At 33.2% G+C, this 21,981-nt stretch overlaps 3 protein-coding genes across 4 annotated transcripts; 1 reads left to right on the top strand and 2 right to left on the bottom strand.

The window, feature by feature from the left end:
- Window positions 1–904: 904 nt before the first annotated feature.
- On the bottom strand, window positions 905–10,949 carry MRL1 (Pentatricopeptide repeat (PPR) superfamily protein). Its single transcript, XM_088109025.1, has 19 exons — window positions 10,581–10,949; window positions 9,557–10,307; window positions 9,157–9,421; window positions 8,867–8,930; window positions 8,640–8,784; window positions 8,444–8,559; window positions 8,213–8,341; window positions 7,931–8,104; window positions 7,670–7,834; window positions 7,353–7,493; window positions 6,639–6,738; window positions 6,061–6,169; window positions 5,881–5,972; window positions 4,667–4,757; window positions 4,105–4,336; window positions 3,916–4,008; window positions 3,166–3,214; window positions 2,324–2,417; window positions 905–1,635 (listed from the first exon to the last, which is right to left on the bottom strand). The coding sequence occupies exons 1-19, from the start codon at window positions 10,899–10,901 to the stop codon at window positions 1,401–1,403; spliced, it is 3,366 nt and encodes a 1,121-aa protein (XP_087965151.1). The 5' UTR covers window positions 10,902–10,949; the 3' UTR covers window positions 905–1,400.
- Window positions 10,950–14,652: 3,703 nt separating this feature from the next.
- Window positions 14,653–16,816, top strand: LOC124846245 (chloroplast protein FOR GROWTH AND FERTILITY 2-like). The gene is made up of 2 exons (XM_047323464.2): window positions 14,653–15,021; window positions 15,756–16,816. The coding sequence occupies exons 1-2, from the start codon at window positions 14,743–14,745 to the stop codon at window positions 16,599–16,601; spliced, it is 1,125 nt and encodes a 374-aa protein (XP_047179420.1). The 5' UTR covers window positions 14,653–14,742; the 3' UTR covers window positions 16,602–16,816.
- Window positions 16,817–17,320: 504 nt separating this feature from the next.
- On the bottom strand, window positions 17,321–21,764 carry PIS2 (Putative CDP-diacylglycerol-inositol 3-phosphatidyltransferase 2). Of its 2 annotated transcripts, none has more exons than XM_047323466.2 (11): window positions 21,598–21,764; window positions 20,910–21,033; window positions 20,435–20,519; window positions 20,282–20,331; window positions 19,263–19,302; window positions 19,093–19,137; window positions 18,945–19,010; window positions 18,727–18,841; window positions 18,583–18,639; window positions 18,399–18,497; window positions 17,321–17,670 (listed from the first exon to the last, which is right to left on the bottom strand). In XM_047323466.2, the coding sequence occupies exons 2-11, from the start codon at window positions 20,974–20,976 to the stop codon at window positions 17,611–17,613; spliced, it is 684 nt and encodes a 227-aa protein (XP_047179422.1). In that variant the 5' UTR covers window positions 20,977–21,033; window positions 21,598–21,764; the 3' UTR covers window positions 17,321–17,610. The 2 variants fall into 2 exon arrangements, with proteins under 2 accessions (XP_047179422.1, XP_047179421.1); XM_047323465.2 differs by having other exon boundaries at window positions 21,603–21,763.
- Window positions 21,765–21,981: the final 217 nt, after the last annotated feature.

The raw sequence follows: 21,981 nt of genomic DNA on the forward strand, positions 1-21,981 counted from the left end.
AAATACGTAAGAGGGGATGAAAAACTTGTCGAGGAAAGAGTATATAGTATAGTTTTTTACAATGGTATTTAATTAAAAATTTCATATAAATTTAAAGTATTTGTCTTAAAAGTCGCACCAACAATATTTTTTATTGATCAATATTTTTCTTACACGGTACAAAAACTAAACTCAACATTATTTATATATATAGTAATAACAATTATTTTATATAAATATATACAATAAATTTTAATTTCATCTAAAAATTACTTAAATATTTTTTTTGTATACATAGGTACCTTAATTTGGTTGTTTTCTAAAGGCTATTTATGCAGTCTCGACCGACTAAAATTCATTTTTCATACTTTTAAATTAATATTCTAAAAACAATTTTACTACATAAGATGGTTTATGGTTAAATAGCAGTATCGTTTAAACTGTTAATATATGCATTATTTAGTCATATTTTAGTTTCCTCTGTCTCTGTTTTAAAGAGATTCTTTATTGAAAGTGTATAAAAACATAATAAAAATACATCATTGATAAAACTAAAATATATTTTGAAATATATGTTACAAATGAAAGAATCAAGATATATTTGTAGACTAAAAAGTAGTTAAATTTAATGTTTTGTGAATCTTTCTAATATATTAAATTCAAATGTTAAGTTTGACCTTACTATATCAAAGGGTTGGTTTTTATGAACAAATATTTTTTCAATATATTTAAAAGTTTTTTAAAATAAGTTAATATAGTAAGAGTCAATTTAAAAACTAGATAAAAGTACTCCGACCTGAAATTTAATTTTATATCCTAAATCAATTTCTTAATGTAAGCTAAATATATAAATATTTGTCTAGGATCATGTTAATTGGTATTTTTAATGTGATTTTGAATAATCCAATCTAACTACCAAGCACACTGGGACCAAATCAGTAATCTCATTAGAATGATTGAAAATAACGGAAGAACTTATAAACATCAAAATCGTCTTTATTGTTGTTTAAATTGTCCTATTGTATAGTTTACATATGGAGAGTTCTAGACAAAAAGAATACATGTAGCAAAAACGGATACATAGATACATACATACATGAAACATCTGCATCTCTATCATACATATATAATCCGCGTTGCAAAGGCCATGACATAGCTGCAGGTGAAGAACTGCCATTTATATTCTATCGCGGGTACGACCTTGGTCACCAGAATGAAGTTTTTGAGATGTCCTACACTTTCCCTGCTCCTACCATTCAATGGCCTCAGCACTCAAGAAGGCACCATCTGCATTCTTGGGTCTAAATCACTCTTATATTATACCATTAGGATGAAGGAGCTTTCAACTTAAATATTGAAAAAACAATAAGATGATTTGGTGAAGAGGGGGCAGGAAAGAAAGCAAAAAGCAGATGCTTGTCTTAGTCCAAAGACAGATTGCCAAGTCGGATGTTTCGTTGCTGATGACTGATACCTTTACCCAGTCGTGACATGGAGGAACTCCAATCACCTGGTTTCCCGCTAAATGGAGATGCAAGTTTGGGCTGAAACCATTTTTTCAGAGCCGCACCATGAATTCGAATCTTACCATTCGATTCATTACCCTGATGAGGAATCTGGAGCCTCCTCAATAACGCTCCAATTGCTTGGCCAGCTCTGAAGTCAAAATATTGCACATTTGTTACACAAATTCTTAAACAATATTTTCTAGACACATTGTACAAGAGAAAATTTCCAATTAAAAGAAATTGAATAAATTCACACAATGAAAGCTTTCAATTTTACAGTCACATCACATGCAATTCAGTCTTTTACGACAAATAATCTCCTTAAAACACAATGCAGAGTGAAAATATACTCGGATGATATGCAAGTAACTATATCTTACCAGGGGTAGTCAATAAACTGCTAACAACTAAGAAAAATTTAAGAAACTTGAATTTGACTTGCTCGTGCCATTTGACCACTTCAGATAATCAATGTTGAATATACATCTTACTAACATGCGGATGTGTCAAACAGTTAAATGACTCACTATAATCACCATCAATAAAATATACAAATGGCACACAAAAAAATATCCGGATGTACCAATATAATGGGTCATCAATGATAATATTATTGAAAACATGCCCGATAAGATTTCCAATTTGATTGGAACGAAAATATATTTAGGCTTTCTGCACTTGCATTTAAACCTCAAATGTGCTGCTCTAACAAACTCGACAAATTTGGATAGCATTTAATATTCTATGTTTGTACAATGGATTGTTACACATACGTGGGGACACAACATGGTTAAAAGCATGTTGACAACGTACATATTTGTGATTGACGATCTTACCTTCCAGCAAGGTTAATAATCTTCTCCCCCTTCTGAGACACAACTTCTGTTTTCTCTACAGTCAATAAAATTATTATGTTGGGCAATCTTGCACCTGCAAAGTAGATTTTCACGAGAACCCCAACCAAAGTCAGGACGGAGATTATAATGTAATATTTTCTATCACATGCCTTCTGTTGGTTTAGTAAACTAGTTAATTATCAATAAAGTTTATTTAAACAAACAACTTGTGGACAGATTTAAACAACAATGATGGAAAAAGGAGGGGAAATGAGAATCCTGTAATAATATGTTAAAAGAAAAACTGCACTTTGTAGACTTGGATCACCAATTGAAAATTTCAAAATGATCGCCAAGCTGATCTGGCAAAATGTCATAATAACAAGGTTTTCTTCATAATATTTGTTACAGAGTTCCAGAAAACAAGTCCTCGTATTGTTGGGAAAATCGTTAAACAGAAGGAAAGATGAAGTGGTACTAAGAAAGGGATGCAAACTGACTAGTGGTAATCATGTGCTAAAGAAGATAATGATACTAAAGTCAATAAAATAACGCATATTTTTGCTAATCATTTGTTACCGGTTTTTCCATACAATATTGGAAAGGATTCCGAAATAAAAACTACAACTCACACTGTAGATTTAATTCACTTCCTTATCCAGATATTAGAATTAAGAGTCAATCGAGTAGAATACCTTTCGTGTAAATAAAGTCAGTTTAAATCAACTTGGTTTTAAAATTTCAATTGATCTCAAACAAGAATTATAAATAAATCTTTCTATGAATGAAAAGTTCAACAAGTAAAAGGTAGCACTGATATTGTTAAATGATGATGATATTACCTGCTGCCAGTCTATGCTTGAGACCTTTCAAAATTGTTACGAGGTACACCTGTTAACATTTGCATGGATTTAGGGATATGGATTTAACAATTGCAGGAGCACAAAGGTCTACCTTTTACATGTGTTTGCTTTTCAAATTTGCAAATGTTTCTATGGTATACAGGGACCAAATATTAAGAGACATGAACAAAGAGTAAGCATGGAACAGAAAGCTATTGGATCCATCATTCAAACTTTGGAGCAAAAATTGCACATTGGTATCATAATAGATCACACACCAAATATCAAATGTGTCTGTAAAATAAAGTCCAATAATTTCCATCCGGTTATGTTGTGTGCTAATTATGTGTCCAGTGACTCTAAAGCCTTTTTTTCTGCATTTTAAACTTGTTAGCTAATCCTGGAACACAGTAAGCTTATGTCGGCTATGCAAGAAGATCGTGTATGTCATGTATACCCACTGTAAAGCACTTTTTTTCTGCTAAAAAATATGTTAATTTTAGACTTGTTAGTGAATTTAGGAATATAGAGAGCATATTTCAGCTTTCATAAACTATGGGACAGGCTTGGGTACGTTACTTACACTGAACCTGATTTCTATATATAGAAATTCAAGGATTGTAATTCCCAAATGCAGTTGAGTTAATGAATCCCACACGTACAGTTCCCTCTTTCTCTAGCCTTTCAAAGTTAAAATGCAAACTTTTTTATGAAACATAAATAATCAAGGTAGGAGTTAGATTAACTCACCTCAGCAGTAGAAGCATGTAATTCTTTAGCATCAATAACAATGGGACTCGTTTTAAATGATACAAATGGAACAACTCCATATGAAGCAGATTCCTACAAAATCATTACAGCATCATATGATGATCCAGGTTCCCTTAGAAACAATAAGGCCCAAGATATTGAATAGAACTACTTCAGCTCCATACTGACCTCAAGTATAGAGAAAGCACGAGGATCGTATTCACCAAATCCATCAATTAATGAACAGAGGTTTGATCCTCTTGAAGTATCTGCACTAACTCCTAGGTTCTCAACAAGTCTATTTTTCAGAGATGTATCATAAGGAAGTTGCAGGCAGCCCAGAATTTGTGACAATATTTCACTTGTAGGTTTTTGACCAGCTTCAATTGTTTCACGAAACACCATTAAGGCCAGCGATGTCCTTTAGAGTAAAAACAGCATTAAAAACTTCCACGAAGAAAAAAACAAGAGAAGCCTGAGAAAATTAAGTCATAAAAATGCCGAGAACAGAGATTTACAGACTTTTTCCTATTGTTTTTAGTTTTTTTCCTTAGACAGATTCAATTGAGAAGAATGAATAAAAATAGGATCATTTCAAACAAAATGTTGTAGAAATGCAATAGTTTCACTATAAAAAGCAGCACTCTGATATGCGTATATTGAAAAACAAATACGTAAAGGAATATCTATAAATGGTTAAATAGTTAAATAAAGAGTTGTCTTAACAAAAAATTGTAAACGTAATGTATACCATTTATTATCAACTTGCGGCCGCTCTGAGTGAAAAGATAAAACAGGCTCACCAACAATGCAAGCCTTCTCAAATCTTCGCAGGCACATTCCTTTCCAAGAAATCAAAGTGCTATCAGGATTTATAAATCACAGAACTATCAAGGCGTAATATATGAATAGATATGGGCCACAAGATAACCAAAATCCACAACCTTTTGCTTGAAGTTCCCAGCAAATTAAAAACTAGTCCTATAAATAAAATTCAATACATATCATATGAGCCTAACGCTTTCATTTTTTTATAATTTAGGGGAAGGAATACGATTCCATCCTGATTTCTGTATTTTCTATATGAAACAGCCACAGAAATATTTACTATGCGATTGCACACAATTAGCTAACTGAACAAACACAAAACTGTGAAAGAATTTGTTCGATCCTACACAACCTATATTCTCCTGTCCTATACGCAGCAACTTTTGCTGTTTCAGAAAATATTATTAATACATTTGTATAAAACTCTTACCTTTGATTAAGTTACACAGCTCTAATATGAGTCTATCCTATTCCTTTATATCCTTAAACAAATAATGAAAAGAAGGCAAATTTGTAGAGCCAAAACTTTTTTCATTAGGACTAACGATTATGGAATCACGAGTTCTCTTGAAGAGGACTAAAGATGCTTTTTGTGATGCTCTATAATAAAGGTGTGAAAATTTTTATATGTTCCTTGGAGAAAGAACATATTTTGATATGGACTTTGGCCATACGATCACATCAAGTAACCTTTTTGAAACTGTGATCACCAACCACGAATGTGATTATGTGTTAATGAGAAATGATATGTCTCTCAAAAAAGATAGTGAACTTATGCAAAATATGATTTTGTTTTTAATTCACATCAACAAATCTAATTCTAATCAATCTTGAACTTTTTAAGAATTTTTTTCATATCATTTACATGTCAAATTCTACCAGTGGTGTATTAAATATTTGGACTTTAAAGGATATAACACAAGAAAAAAAATGAAAAATGGAAAATTATACATCACTTTTCAATGTATTTGCGTTCATTACACGAGGTGACAATAGTTTCCAAATAATATAGCTCCAAATGCGGAGGGTAAGAGTATAAATATAAGTCATGCAAGAAACTGGTGATTTTCAAAGCAATAGCAAAGGCTGAGCAATACAGAGCGAGAATTGAAGCTGACAAAATTGAATGAGACTCACCAATTATGCATCGACAAATTATGAGATTAGTGACTACACCATCTTTTTTGGCTTCAGAAAGAAGCATTTGAGCTGCCTCCATATCATCCTTTCTATCAGGGCAGAAAAAATAGGAAATTCGTTGAGAAAGAACCAAAACAAAACAGTAACTTAATGACAAAATCCTCTTAGACCACTTACTTCTCACTTGCCACTATAAGTACCGAGAATGTGATACTGTTTGGGCACAATCCTAATCCTTTCATTTCAAAAAAAACTTCCAAAGCCTTTTGAAATTGATCTCCATCACCTGTACAGAACTCTTACAATGTTTAAACTCCTTTTTCCCCATTAATCAGCTAACTTAAACAATGTAACTGTACAGATTGGGGAAACAGCTAGAAAAATGAGAAGAAAGTTTGAAGTATCCATAATCAAGCAAAACAAAGGTAGAGAAAGGAACCACACCTCATTTACAAGAATCAGGAAAAGTTAAACATGTTAGGAATCCAAGTATGATTTGAAAATCTCATTGAGTAGAAATGAAAAAGTTAATTGATTTATACGGAAAACAAGACCTACAAACATTGAGTCTTAAGATTTTATTTTGGAAGTGGTGTCATGTCTCTTATATGGACAACTCATACCTCTGAGACTTAAACTCCTCAAAGACCTTCATTTTTTGAAAAGAACTACTTTTCCAAGTTATTTAATATTTTTCCGATCAAACATTAATGAACGTAACAATATTAAAGACCAAAGAAAAAGGTCAAACTTACACAGTGCAGTGAGCAAAGCATTAACTGTTGAAACTGTTATTGTCAATTTAAGAGACTTAAGATATTCATATAGCTCCAATGCTTTCTGCCAATTTCTTGCCTGAAACAAGCATTTGCCAGTAGTTAGTAACTGAAGTCAATGCTGGCGAAAAAAGAGTCGAAAAAGCATAACTTATATGGAAAAGAAACATAAAAGTACACAGTAATTGCCTTAGGTCAGACTCCTATTTCATTATTATTAATTTCTAGATTCAGGATCAACAACTCGAGCACAAAAATCCATATATACTACACTGGAAAAAACATTCTGCATCCATATTTATTTCTTAATTAAAACTAATAGCAAAAATGCCAGAAAAACGTGGTAATTTTAGGAAACCTGTGACTTCATTACTTTCCTTATTAGAAAGCCTAATAACAGTCATTGAATAAATTTCTTTTTAATTGATGATTTTATTTTAAACATAAAAACATATTTTTAACATCTGTTTCTAATACATAATTCAAATGCACTCTACTGTCCCATCAATAGACCTTCAATCGATTTCAGGTCCCTTACCTTTTATTATGCATACTATATAAAATCCATAATCCAATTTTTTGAGTTTCATGACTAAAAAATTGCCCTGGGTTTTATTAATGATGTTTTCATTTCATGACCATCTTGTTTTCTGTTTCTTTTCCACTTAAATTTTATTACTTGACCAGACATACATTACTACATGCACCCATCAATGAGCTATATGATGTTATTCCAATTCGTATTCCTCTTTCACGGGCTTCTTGTAGAACATCAAAGGCAGCATCCAGATTTTTAGCATGACCAGCAACATTTATCAGTGCACTCAGAAATATCTGCATGATGAAACAATTTCTGTAAGAAAACAACAGTATAGAAATGAAGAAAAACATACAAGAATCAATTCAATAAACCACCATGCAAATAAGTGTTTTTTTATTATGGTTTTATAGTATTATGAAACTAAAGCTTTTATAATCCAGGTCACCAGCAAATTATTTTTTTAAAGTACCTCATCTGGGAGGATCCCTTTCTGGGTCATGTCATTGTATACAGCAATAGCAAATTCCCAATCCCCTGTTTCGCTGCACGAATTAATGGCAATGGTGTAAACTTCGGGGCATCCCTTTATGCTATATTTTTGTACCATCTTGTACACTTCTTTTGCACGATCAACCTGAAAAAAAACAAATAGAAAAAATAAACAGGAATTGTTTAAAGATCTATAGTAAAGTACAATAAAAAGAGTGATTGGGGAACAAAGAAACAGCACCTGACCAGCTTTAGTGCATGCCTTCAACAATGCACCTATTGTTACGTGATCAGGGTCAATGGGCTGCGTTTCAGCTGCCATTTCTGCTAAAACATCAAAAGCACGATCTACAGCTCCTGATTGGGCACAAGCAGCTATAAGTGCATTGAATACTACACGATCTGGCTTCACATTCTACTGCATAAAACATCACATCAGCATGTATAATTAAAAATAGGGAGGAGCTAAACTCATACCACTACAGAGATAATTCTTTAGAAAGACATTCTACAGTAAATGTACCTTTGACCTCAGTATTCCATAAGCGCCAAATGCTTTGGCTATTTGCCCAGCTCTAGCACAGCCATCAATAAGTGCCCCATAGGTATGAACGTTAGGTTCCACTCCAGAATTAACCATCTTGTGAAACACCTAAGTATACAGATTAACAATTTCAATAGACTCACAATTTATAGAAAATTATATTAGATTTAATTAAATCATGCTATGATGAGTTGAAGGGCCATAATTTACTTCAAACATTAGATCAACTTTCCCACTCTTTGCACAAGTTAATATCAGAGTGGTATAAAGTTTGCAATCAGGTTCTAGTTGAGCATTCTTAAGAAGCTGCAAAACATGGAAAGCCCCTGAAAAATAGACAATAAAAATTCCATGAGCTTAAAAGATGACAAAGAAGGAACTTTTAGAGAGTAACCAGAATATTTACTTTCTGAATCTTGGGAGCTTGCGCACACCGACATAAGCATGTTAAATGTACTCAGCGTTGGATTTGGAATGAGCTTAATGAAATCAAAAGCTTCTTTAACGGCCTTTCGTTTCTTGCAGGTGTTAAAAAACTTGGCATGATAAACCTATAACAAGTAAATAAGCATATAAGAGAAACAAAAAAATTGAAGAACTAAATGTCGAGTAAAACCAGAAAGATGCAAGTACCTTAGTCATGTCTAATAAACCCTTTGTTTCCATATGTTTAAGCACTTCTACACATTCATGTAGCCTAACAAAATCAATGTACTTAGTATAAGCTCCCCATGTCAAAAGCAATGGTAAAAGTAGGTCATGATATAGTTAACAAATAAGAAAGAAGTGAAGGTAGGAGTTTCACCTCACTGTTTCATTGAAAGCAAATTGGTTTCAAGTTTTAAACTCCAACTAGTATTCTCATAAATCAATTACATTAGCTTTTCAGTGTTCATAGGAGGCAGATCAGGTTAGCAAATTACCTCCCAAGTTTTAGCAAATTATTATATTTGCTTAGATGCTTTGAAGGATCATTTTTCTGATCATCAGGCACCATGATTTGATCATTTTTCAGATCAATATGCATCTTCATTGAGTGAGCCTGGGGAAAAACTGTGTTATTATTGTAATCCATGTTGGTCCTTTCCCTGTCTCTTGAAGAGCTTCTGCCCCTCCTCAAGTTTTTACTCACATGTTGCAGAGGGTAGCCATTATGACTGGAAAGTTCAGCTGCTCCTTTGACATGTTCTGAATCAATAAAACATGGTTTACATAAAAGTTTCTTTAAATATTGGTTTGTTCATCACTATACTACGTAAGGATTTGACCAAAAATATCATCATTGAAATGATATGATGATACATTTTCTTTCACGTAAATTACCTGCATCCTGTAGAGGAATATCTGTAGATAACCCTGTTCCTTTCAGTGTGGCATTTCCCATCACTGAGGGCGACCGTTTTTTATTCATAAAAGAAGCACGGGGAGATAATGACTTTACACCACTCAGCGGTGTCATAGATCCAGTTGCAGGCTTGTTAACCTCATAAAACATGTACAGCCCTTCCCTAACTGACTCCCCAAAAAGGACGTCACCATTGATGGCACCAAGCTCAACCTTTTCTTTAGTATGTCCACCAACAGTCGCCAGTGCGTTGTTTACGCGAACAGACGAAGCAGTATGCTCGGATTCGACGTCAATTAAAGGCAACTCGGGATCAGAGTTAACTTTATCTTGACTCTCTTCCACTTGTATAGCCATTTCCTCAGCAAACTCTAGAGGTGGTAACGAAGTTGATGAGAAAGCGACAGATAAAAAAGACTCATCCAATACCTTGGAACTATTACTATTATTATTATTATTATTCAAACCAGAGTCAAAAACAGAAGATGACTCTGAAGTCTCGGTGGCGATGGCCACTTCTTGTACCACTGAAGATTTCAAAAACGGGAGGTGGATCTCGTTTTCCTCAAAGACCCGGTACTCTTCCCCATGGTGATCCTTCAACTTCCCAATCTCAGTCAGCGTGTTATCCCTTTGAAATTCCGTAAAACCAAGAATCTCGCCATCAATGACCTGACTCCCAACATTAGTTCCCCGAGGCGATAATGCGAAATTCGTAAGCCCCCGTGTCTGCACAAGACAGAGAGTTAGTTATTATAGAAACAGAAGACATTGTTCAATCAATTCACAAGCTGCATAGCTCGGACAGCAGCAAAACACTATCCAGAACACTGCATGCATCATCTAACCGAAGATGTGGAGTGAAGAATTTACTAAATGCGAAAAAAGTAACAGACAGAAAAGACTCTAGTAACAGAATTAAAGAAGCGAGAAAAGTAGGTGGAAGAATTGCAATGAAAAGAAGTAACGAGTGAAATTGGAATATTATTGTTGGAAAGTGACCTGGTTAAGAGACTTGTTTTTTTTCTTGGTGAGAGTGAAGTGGAGCCAGGAAACGGCGGATAAAGTGACGACGATGACGAGGACGACGACGGAGTGGGAATGGAAGGAGGCCTTGAAGACGAAGCGCGGGGAGTGGAAGCGGAGGAAGCCTAAGTTGCGGCTGGTGGTGCGTTTGTTCCGGGAGCGAAGGGAGGGTGGCGAGGGAGGAAGACGGAGAGAGTGAGTGGAGGCGAGGAAGTGCGAGCGGAGAGCGGAGAGAGAGGGAGCGCTGGAGGTGAGAGAGAGGGCGCGGTGGCGGTTGAGAGAGAGGTTAACTTCCATGGATGAAGAGAGAGAGTGAGAGAGAGAAGAAGTGGATTAGCATTTAGCAGAAAGGAGAGGAGAGGAGGTAGTAGCTTCTTTTGAGCAACCAGAGACACGACTTCTTGCTCATCCAATTCTTCCTGACGTGGCACATTTTTGTTTTTCCCTTACAACGTTTCCTACGCACAATTGCTTAACCTTTTACTGTTTTCGGGACACGTAACAAACTATGGATAACTTTGTAACTACATATCTAGTTTTTTTCTTATTACAAGAAAAACTAACATTTTTAATTTAATTAAATTTATTTTAACATTTTTAAAAAAAATTAATTCACTGTATATATATTTATTTGATATCAAAATTTGTTGTACGCTTATAAATAAACTTTAATATTTTTAACATACTTCTTGAATATCTGTTACGATTAATGAAATTTAAATAAAAAATTAGGATTTTATGTTAAAAGTATAATTTTTTTAAAACAAAAATATTTATTGTAGCTATTTATCCTACTTTATAATTAATAACTATATTTAAAATTCTAATTCCTTTTTAACGTTTGACCTACTGCTTTTTCTATACTTCAAGAAATGCTATAATGTGATTATGATGCCTAAATTCCTTTGCACAAATAGAGTAATTTATATATCATCGTTATACTATTTTTGGTAACCCTATTTATATTCATAATATGTTTAGAGTATTTTGTTAATATGTGATTAGATATTGGTTTGATTATTCATGTATTACCTTTAAACGATGACCAAATTTTATTTTTAGTTTTGCATATTATATATATATAATTGGTTAATTTTTTTTTATTTTCAACTTGTCAAAGTCACTAATACGATTTTAAGTGGTTAAATTATAATTTGATTGATTGAAATATTAATATAAATTTGGATAGGTGCATTTAATTAATCAAATGTACATTGTTTGTGCTTTTAGTTGTTGTTGTTTTTTTCTTTTTGAAACAATCAACTATCTAGTATATTAAATGATGCAATCATCGTTTCTTCGTATTTTGGGTGTATAAGGAATGAGTTAAAAAAAAATTAAAAAAACCATAATATATTATTTATATGATTAAATATATATTAATATTTATAATTATGGATTTTAAAGCTTAATTTTAAGAAGTTTATGTTTTTCATGGTCACTATGATTTCCTTTTAATACTATGCTAATGATACGATCTCGTAGCATTTGAAATTTTTCTTTTAAAAGTACAAAACTTTTTAAAAATACAAAACTTTTTTTAATTAATGGGTAAGTCCTCCTAAAAGTATTTTTTACATAGTTAATGTTTATGTTTCTTTTGTCAAACGTTTCAAGAGGTTTCTATCTTGTAATCAATTATCTTTTCTTTTTACATATTTGAGCATGCTAACTTATGTAAGAGCTTCGTTTTTTCATTTATTGATTGATAACATTCTTAATGAATTTGTTTATTGAAAAAGAAATTGCTTAGTACTATGGAAAGAATTAAGGTAATAATTTGATAATTATTGACTTATTGTCTTATAACTTTTAAGTTTACAAATAGTCTATTAAGCTTATTCTTAAATTACAAAATGGATTCAAAATTTTGTTTTAATTAAGGATACATAAAAAAAAGGATTGTTCACTATTAAATTGTCTATTGTGTGTGGTTCTAAGATGAATAACGGTTTATAGGTTATTAATATTGTGTTAGAGAATAAAGTATATATATGATATGTTTAGCTCAAAAGTTTGCTTAAAACAAAATGACTTTGACTGAATTTATGTTTTTTCAATTTTTTAAGTTTAAGTATAAAAATTATGTTATTAAAATATTGTCAATTTGGTATGACATCAAGGGTGCATGTGATGTTGTTCTTGAAAATACTTTTTAGACACTAGGTAAAGGTGATTATATTAATATTTGGAATTGGTATCCTAACATTTAATACCTAAATTTGTTAGAATTCCATAGTTTGACAAAGTATGGTTATACCTTGTTGTTAGTTGGATATGGACAAATACTCCTTGGAATTTTCCTTCTTTCATTATCAATTTATGTGATTTTTCTTCTTTAATGGTTAATGAGCACGATGATATGTCTAATTGGATTTTGGACTATACATGTTTTCTCAAAAAGTTACAAATTTTTTTTACTCTTCTGATACATGGATTAAGGGAATTTGTTTGGTTAAATGACATGTCACCAATTAAAACTTTGGTTCATAGGAAGTTGTTGTCCAGTCATCTACCTATTGATTTGGAGGTTCAAAAAAATGATGAGTGATTTTATACTTTACATGTTCTTGATGTGGTAATAATATTTAATATTTCTTTCATTTGTTTTATTTATATTTGGTTGTTTGATTTATGAAATCTCATTGAAGTTTTTTTGCTTAAAGTGATTAAAGTAACTGTCATTATTGTAATTATTTGATGATTTGGAGAATGAGAAATAATAGTAGATCTCAAGATCTAATTGTGTTTTCTACTTTTATGATTCAGATTAAGGAGTTAGTGTGTATGACTCATAATAAATCTAAAAAACATACAACTAATATCGTTTATGATTTTTTGGTGCAGAAATTTTTCAATATTCAAATTAAGAAAGGTATGATGTTTTCATTTATATGACAAGTTTCACATGTTAATTAACTCGAGGTAAATATTGATGATGCAACTAGAAAATTTAATGTGTTGGTGTAGTGAGAGGAAGTCAGGATGAATATGTGAATGATTTTTCAGTTTTTTCATGATTACAGACATCTATTTATGATGGGTTTAGGAGGGAAATTTATGCTTTGGAACATGCTTGGAAAAATGATTCTCAGAAGCTCTAGTTAGAAAGTACTTATTCTTTAGTCTATAACAACTTTTTAAATCATCGTGTACTTCTAAGAAGTCTAAAAAAATGACGTTGATACTTACATTTTTTTAAGTATATGCAGTTCAAAGTTTCTTATGTTTTCATAGAGAAAATCATCGTGGTAATAAATTAGCTAGTTTAACTTTCATAAAAAATAAAACAAGTGATCTAATGTTTTACCTCTATTTATTTATTTAGAGCCTTTTCATAATAGGTATAGTTTGTCTATTTTTAGTGAGATGTATCTTTTATCACCCGTTTGATATGGTCTCCTATGTTTTATTGTTTTATTTTATTTTAATAAATATTTATGTAACAATAAATGATTTATAAGTTTTTTTGTGTAATAATAAATGAGATGTCAATCTTCGTAGTAAAATCAACTTTGAATTACTATTTATTAAAAAAATTATTGTTTTATTGTCAAATTTGGAATTTATATGAACTATTTAGGTCAAAATGTTATCATTAAAGAACCAAAATTATATATCATTAATTCGAAATAATAATTATTAAGATTGAAAAGTAAAACAAGATTACATTTTTAATCCCAGACCATTAAAATTTATAAACCGTGTTAACCAAATATGTTTAGATAATAAATCCATTAAAATTCTACTAGGTTGACTTTTTTATGATGAAAAATTCATAATAACACTAATAAGTTGACATTGTTTATATGAAAGACTCATCAAAATTAAATTGATTAGAGAGAATTTTATTAAAATATTAATAAATAAAAATAAAGAAGTGTAGATCAACTAACTTGTCCTAAAATAAAGGCTAACCTTTACAGCTATAATTAAATTACAAAAAAGTAAAAAATATATTTGTTTAAACACCAATCATTTAATTCCAAATTAGAAAAGAAAAACATGAGAAATTCTAAAAAATAAAAAGTAGGACAGCGAAACGAAAACAAAGCTGTCGTTAACCTTGAACTTTATCCAATCAGACCTTCTCTCGCGCTTTTCTTCTCTTCTCTTCTCTTCATTTCCGATAGAAGCCATGCCCATGGATAGGCTTCTATCCTCTTCTCTTCTTCACGCCAATCTCAAGCCCTTCACACGATTTCACTCCCCAAGCTTCAATCTTTTCTCCTCGCCGCCTTCTTCCTTCACTTCAATTTCTTGCCACCATGAAAACCCATCATCTCCCTTGTCGGTTTCTGTTCCCAAAACCCTACCACCCCTTATCTCCTCTCAACTCATTCGTCCTCAAACCTCCACACCCCAATTCCAACCCCTCAATCAGATCACCACTGGGAACAATTTCCAGAAACCAAAGGTACGTGCTTTCTGCGGTTATGGTTGCTGCTTAGATCTTGTGTGCATTTCATGATGTTTGCATCTGACATCATGCTCATTCTTAATGCAACGGTGTTCTGTCTCATAAACTGTATCCTCTAGAATATTCTCTTCGTGATTTTAGTCAAAGGCATCTAACCATGCATTGATTCTTAGGGAATCCGTGCAATTTTAGTATTATGCCAAGAGGAAAATTATATTAATGTGGTTGATTACGTTACTTTTTTATTTAAAGGGATAAATTACTCGCCCTAGAAAATGGGACATTACCAACAAATTGGGAATTGTCATATATGTGCAGAAATCTGTTATAATCTGAACGGATGGTGCTATGTTGCTTGTGTACCATGCATATAACAGTTTTTGTGACTGTTACTTTTTCATCAATAGCTCTGCTTTGGTAATACTGTTTGTTTCTGGACTTGAGTTGAATCATAACCAAAGTTAGCTTTTTAATCAGTGTTATTACAGGTAAACCGTGATCATTAACTTATTTGTTGAATTGGGTATACGGGTAATGTATAATTGATATTATTATTATTGTCATCATTGTTATTATTCATTTGTCGTGATATTTTTGGTCACAAGTATTTATTTGGCTTAAGGTTGCTAGGGTTTATGCTATATAAGACTCGATCCACACAGTTATTGCCTTTTAGAAGTTTGAACACGGTAGTGAAGCTTAAAAGTATCATTTTGCCATGTTGTTTTCAGGCAATAATAACAGCTCGGACATTGGCAGTACTGTCTGCTCTTGTTTTGCTCTTGATCCAGCCAGCTTTTGCTCCGGCAGCTTTTGCAACATTTCAAAATGCTGCCAAGACTGGTGGCCCTGCCGCTGCTGCAGTTGGTGGAAAACTTATCCGCACTGAGCTTCTAAGCAGTGCTTGGACTGGTTTCTTTGCTGGTTGCTTGCACACACTATCAGGGCCTGATCACCTTGCAGCTTTGGCTCCATTGTCAATAGGCCGATCCCGAATGGAGAGTGCTGCTGTTGGAGCCCTTTGGGGCTGTGGCCATGATGCTGGTCAAGTTATCTTTGGCTTGATTTTTTTGCTCCTAAAGGATCGACTTCACATTGAAATTATCCGAACGTGGGGCACAAGAGTGGTTGGCCTTACCCTGCTAGTAATTGGTGCTATGGGGATTAAGGAAGCTTCAGAAGTGCCTACTCCATGTGTTGCCTTGGAAAATGGTGAATGTGATGTCAACGTCTATGAATCGCGTGATAGTAATCCTGTAGTAGGAAAGAAGAAGATTGGTTTTGCTACTTTTGCCACGGGAATAGTTCATGGACTGCAACCAGACGCACTGATGATGGTGTTGCCTGCCCTTGCTCTGCCTTCACGGGTGGCTGGTGCTGCATTTCTCATTATGTTCTTATTTGGAACTGTTGTTGCAATGGGGAGCTATACGGTATTTATTGGTTCGTGTAGCGAGGCACTAAAAGATAGAGTACCTAGAATAACCGAGAAACTTACTTGGGCTTCTTCTCTTGTTGCAATAGCCCTTGGATTTGCCATCATCATTAGCCAGTTTTTTGGGTTTAGCCTTTATTAGTACACTTTAATGAGCCAGGAATCTTTTTTATGAATATCGTTTTGCTAAGAAAAAGTAGGGACGTTAGAGAGAAATTTGCTTGTTTGGAGTAAGGTATTATTTATGCAAAATGTGATTTTGATTTTGTCTATCATTTGACTACGCTTGTGAATGTATATATCTCTGGTAGGTTCAATTATTATGCAGCCAATAGCTGTGTAGCTGTTTCATTTGAAGATTTGGATTTATTTTATCAATATTCTGTTTATGCATGTGTTTTGTTATATGCCTTGGAACTCTTACGCAGTAGTATTATGTTACAGAATTAATACACTAGAGTGCTTCTCTAAGTCATATAACGCTGTTATGCAGACAGGACGAGAAATTAGTCATTACTTTTCCAAATATACAAGACAAGTGACATTGGTTCACTCATCTGACGAATCATGGCATAGGGTGGTATTAGTGGCGAATACCGTAAATTAGCAAAGTATATAAGAACAGGTAACATTCGATCACTTCACAATCAAAAGCATGCGCGCAAAAGTAGAACAATGTCTTGCAGTTACATATCACATAATGCACGGTATGAATGGTTCAGGTGTTTTATCAATCCTGCAAGCCCCGTGTCACACAGTAATACGAATTTCCATAAACATTTAAGTGAGAGTGTTACGAAGTGGAATAAAGGGTGTTTATTCAGTTTATAAACCCAACCCCCACGCACTTGAGAGAGAATATAAAATCAAAATCAGTCATTCCTTCTCCTATAAAGGGATTTGAAATTTCACAACTAAACAAATATTTCTTTGCGTCGCATTGTAACTAACAGTGGGTAAAGAACAACGAATCTTTTTGTTACATGGAAAGGTAAATTATTTCGTTCAGCATTTTCTATTTCTTTCATTACAAATGTAGAAAACTGAACAATTCAAGCTCAATTTCCATCTGTGGCAATTCATATTAAATTTTGACCACATAACTTGGTACGAGAAGACGAAGGCAAATGATTCTCGTCGTGGATGAAACATCAGTTCTTATGTTTTTTCTCAATGTCATAAAGCACGCACGCATCAGCTGCTGTTTTCATCTGGAATCACAAGGGAATTAGAGCAGATAAATGCAGGACTCAATTTAATGACCAAGTAAATAATAATCAAAAGCATCAGAAAAAAAAACATGAAGAGTAAGTTGTTATACCAAGACCCTATCTGTACAGCTAGAATGTAAAGAAAACTCCTTTCATTAATGAATTCATGATATTAAGTTAATAAGTCAAGCCAAAGAGTTAATATATTCAAACTCGAACAATATTACATTGAGGCCGACAGAACCTGCTAGTTACTAAATATGTTGAATCTTAATCCTCATTTTAACAGCCTAAAACAATCCCTCAAATTATTATCAAGATTAATTGATAATGTGTGGAAAGCTTCTGCTAATTGAAGTAATGTCACCATCTCTAGTAGAATACAATTTTATAACAACTCAATAAAATATGGTTTCCGAAACTTTGTGCCGATCCTTTTGCTTGGAAAAAAGACTGACAAATGATAATTAAACCAAAAATAAAAGTAGAGTACGAAAGATTTTCAAGATTCAAAATTGTTGTACTACTGCAATACTTCCAGGATGTTTATTCCAAAAATGTATGAACAATTAGTGCCACTAGCTTCGTTGGACTTTGGGAATTCTTTTTTTCTCTGACGTGTTACTTCTTTTAATTTCTTTTTTCTTCCTCGCCTTTTCATTATTGACCGGGGTGGTCAAAATCTAAAAATGTGTACCCAATCATAAAAAAATGCAGAACATACTGACCTGAATAACATTTATAATTTGTTTGACTGCCCATCCAAATAAACTAGTACCAATTAGGAGAGAAAGTAACGACATCTTTTTCAAATTATTTGATATAACCTGGAAATAGAAACAAATGAGAAACTATGATGATCACGGCAAATAAAATGTCTTAAATAATTTAACACCAGTAGGGGGCACTTACGTCCACCAATTTCTCTGTTTGATTCTCCGCAAGATAAAACAGGACTAAGTAAATAACCTACACAATATTAAGGATAAGAATCCAAATAAAAAACTATTTATTAGAGAGTTTCCACAGAGATCAGGAAGAGGATATTGCACTGACCTCACATGAGACACAACAGTAAGCCATAAACATCCGATTTCCATAGTATGCCCTGAAAAGCCAGTTGCTGCTGTCTTTTACATCTTTATGACTAGCCTTTCCCGTCAAGAAAGTACTGCAATTAATTGAAAAAAGGTCACATATCATCAAGGTTAAACCCAATAATTGCAGAATCAACAATAAAAATTAGGGAAAAACGCACAGTCAGTATGCATTACCTGTACATTTGCAGCCAGTGGCTGGCAATGTCTAGTGAAAGCAATGACAAAAAGATAAGGCCGGGCCTTTACACAAGTTCAACCCAAAAGTCAGGTTTACATTCTTAAAATAACAGTGACTAATGAATTTGAAAGGAAAATTTCTTACTGGTACAGTTGAGAAAGGACAACAAGTAGACAAGCAGTGCTAATTCTGGTATCAAGGAAGCCACATTATTTCAAAGCACACAAGAATTGAACAACATAAAGAAGTTATAACAGCACCGATCATCAGACATCTTTTGTATGCATGCATAGAGAGAGAGAGAAGAGAATAACCTGTCTGTTACCATGTCCAGCACAGCCCCAAAGGTTGACACTGAATCAAGAAAACAATACAAAATAAAGAATGCTAGGTTAATGTATTTGTTTATTATACAGAATAATTGTTTTTTCAAAATAAAAATAGACAATTTAGGGAGATAGGTAATGTCCCAATTCCCCATTCAGGGCAAGCTACTGGCATATAGTGGTGCTTACACATGATACCAGTGAAAAATCACAAGCAGAATTTGAATCCAAAACCTTTTCACATTTGATGTTTTGATTATACCAATTAAGCCAACCCTCTTTAGCATGTATGCCATGTTATCCCTTTATTTTCTTGTTCAATATGGTCTATCAAGTGTTTTATTAAAAAGTGTGAAAGTGTAACAGAACGGAATCATGGGAACAAATCAAACATCTTTAACCCTGGGAGTTAGCACATGATCAAATTCGGTGGACTCTTCAGCTTTTTATCTAAATTTGCTATTAAATAACCCTTAGGTAAGTGAAAAATAGTAGAATAATATGCATGTTTGTTGATATGGCATCAGCATTAGAATTGTGAGAAAATCTGTATTACTCAAATTCATACTGTATATGATAAGCGCCTCAAAGAACAAATTATAGCTGGGCTGTGATATATAGACATTCCCTCAGTTTTGAACTGATTTTCTAGATTTTAAGTTTCATATGATTTTGAAGGACTCAATAATCGATAAAAGAGTCGGTAAAAAAAAATCTTTACTTGTTCTCTCACACTAAACAGAAAGAAACTAAGGGTACAAATTAACAGAGATGATGTTCAAAAGCTCTAAAGGGTAAACTACAAGGAGTCAAAACACAATTAATCCGCAATTAACTTTTTCTGAAGGTTAGTGTGATGTATACAAATTCAATGGCATGCATTGTGGACTCAGATAAATTATGAGCAAGAATTTTCTTAGTTGAGCGCTGACATTATTTATGAATTCAATAGGAAAATCTTAACAGATAAACGTACTGTCATCTGACATCAACAAAAAAGTCTATACCTTGATTGAATTTGCGGGCACACCATCCATCGACAGCATCACAAACAAAGCTGGCACAACGAATTCAGCCAAATTATGTCACGCATTCCATAAAAATAACAAAAAAATAAAAAAAACTTAATACAAGAGAAAGCCAACAAAATGGTATCCCACCTCAAAAAATAGAGAAAAGCGAACAAGGCTTTGTTTGTTAAACATTGGGAGAAGGCAAAACAGTTTAAAAGAACCCGTATGTATCCTGCATCACCATGGACACGGTCAGGAGTTAAGACAGTTTGTATTCTGGAGAACTATGACCAAGAAGTTGAGTAAAATCTCCTGAACGATCCAATAATAAACAGTTACACTAGTTACAATACCAAACATCGATTTGCTTAAAACAACAGTTGCTAACACGTGCTATAATAAAAGAGTAATAAAGCCTCTTGTTTTCCGAAAACAAATGTACCAATAAGAAAAATGACCAGAAAATTTTTCTGTTTCTCTCCGTCCATATGTCCCAAATCAGAGTTTTATGCCATTAATCTTATTAACGCAAGTATTAGAGTACGCCATTGTTGCTACAATGTGTTTTTTTAAGAGCATAGTTGCTGCAATACGTAAGTAAAAGTAGAAAGTAAATACCTACCTATTATATTAGGAATGTAAAGGTACACAGATAATTTACTGGATCTTTGTCCTGGTTTCTTTGCCATTGAAGCTTCTTTATATTCTAAAATTTCACCAATAAGTATTGCCAATCAAATATTCACCTGCGTGCAAGTAGTTTCCAGTAAGAAATCCATCAAAAATCCATGAAAACACGTGCTAAAATAGGTACTCACATCCCATGTCATCTACACATATGGAACATGAATTAAGTCGCAATCATCTACCTAACCTAACTATATCAAAATAAAAACGGGACAGACAACCAATAATCTGATGGTACCGCAAGTCAAAATCTATTAACGTACTTCCTTAGTATATTCTCGCCTACCGAAACAAGCAAATACCAATTCTCCTCTCCACAATAACAGTTTCAGATAACATAACCATAAGCTTAATTTTAGTGTGTGTTGTGGATTTCTTCTACAAAAAGTCAAATCATAAATCGATGCCAAATCAAAAAAGATTCTCCCCTGCCCCTTAATTTCAATTGAAAGTCACGAATTCGAAAATTCAGTGTACCGCCCAAGCCCTAGCTCGCGTACCGCTGAGGACGGTTCCTCATAGGACACGTTGGTTGACGGTGTAGCGGTGATGCTATCAGTAGCTAGGGCTTAATCAGAGGAAATTGAAAGGAATATCAGTATCAACGAGAGAGATATTTATACGATACCGTTGCCGAAGAGAATGTGGCGGATTCCGGCGACAGACAAGGTGCGGCTGGCGGTTGCAATGACGGATTGATCCAAACGGGGAACAAACGTGAGGTGGCACTGACTATGTTTATTTTGAGCAAAACCATGTGTTCTCCTTTTTTTCTTTTTCTATTCCCTAATTATTTTTTATGTAATTCTTTTCCCTCTTTAGTAGCTTATCATTATTCTCACAATATATTCATGCATTATTAAAACAAAATTAAAGTTAATTAGAAGCGTATCTATAATTATATACCAAGATGATACATTTTTTTAATTTCATTTTCTTAATTATTATTTTAAAATTTAAATAATTTATAAATATTTAAAAAATAAGTACACGTGCAATAACGTTTG

The sequence above is a fragment of the Vigna umbellata genome, chromosome 3 (assembly GCF_029865625.1).
Source record: "Vigna umbellata cultivar VRB3 chromosome 3, Vumbellata_1.0, whole genome shotgun sequence".
NCBI lineage: Eukaryota > Viridiplantae > Streptophyta > Magnoliopsida > Fabales > Fabaceae > Vigna > Vigna umbellata.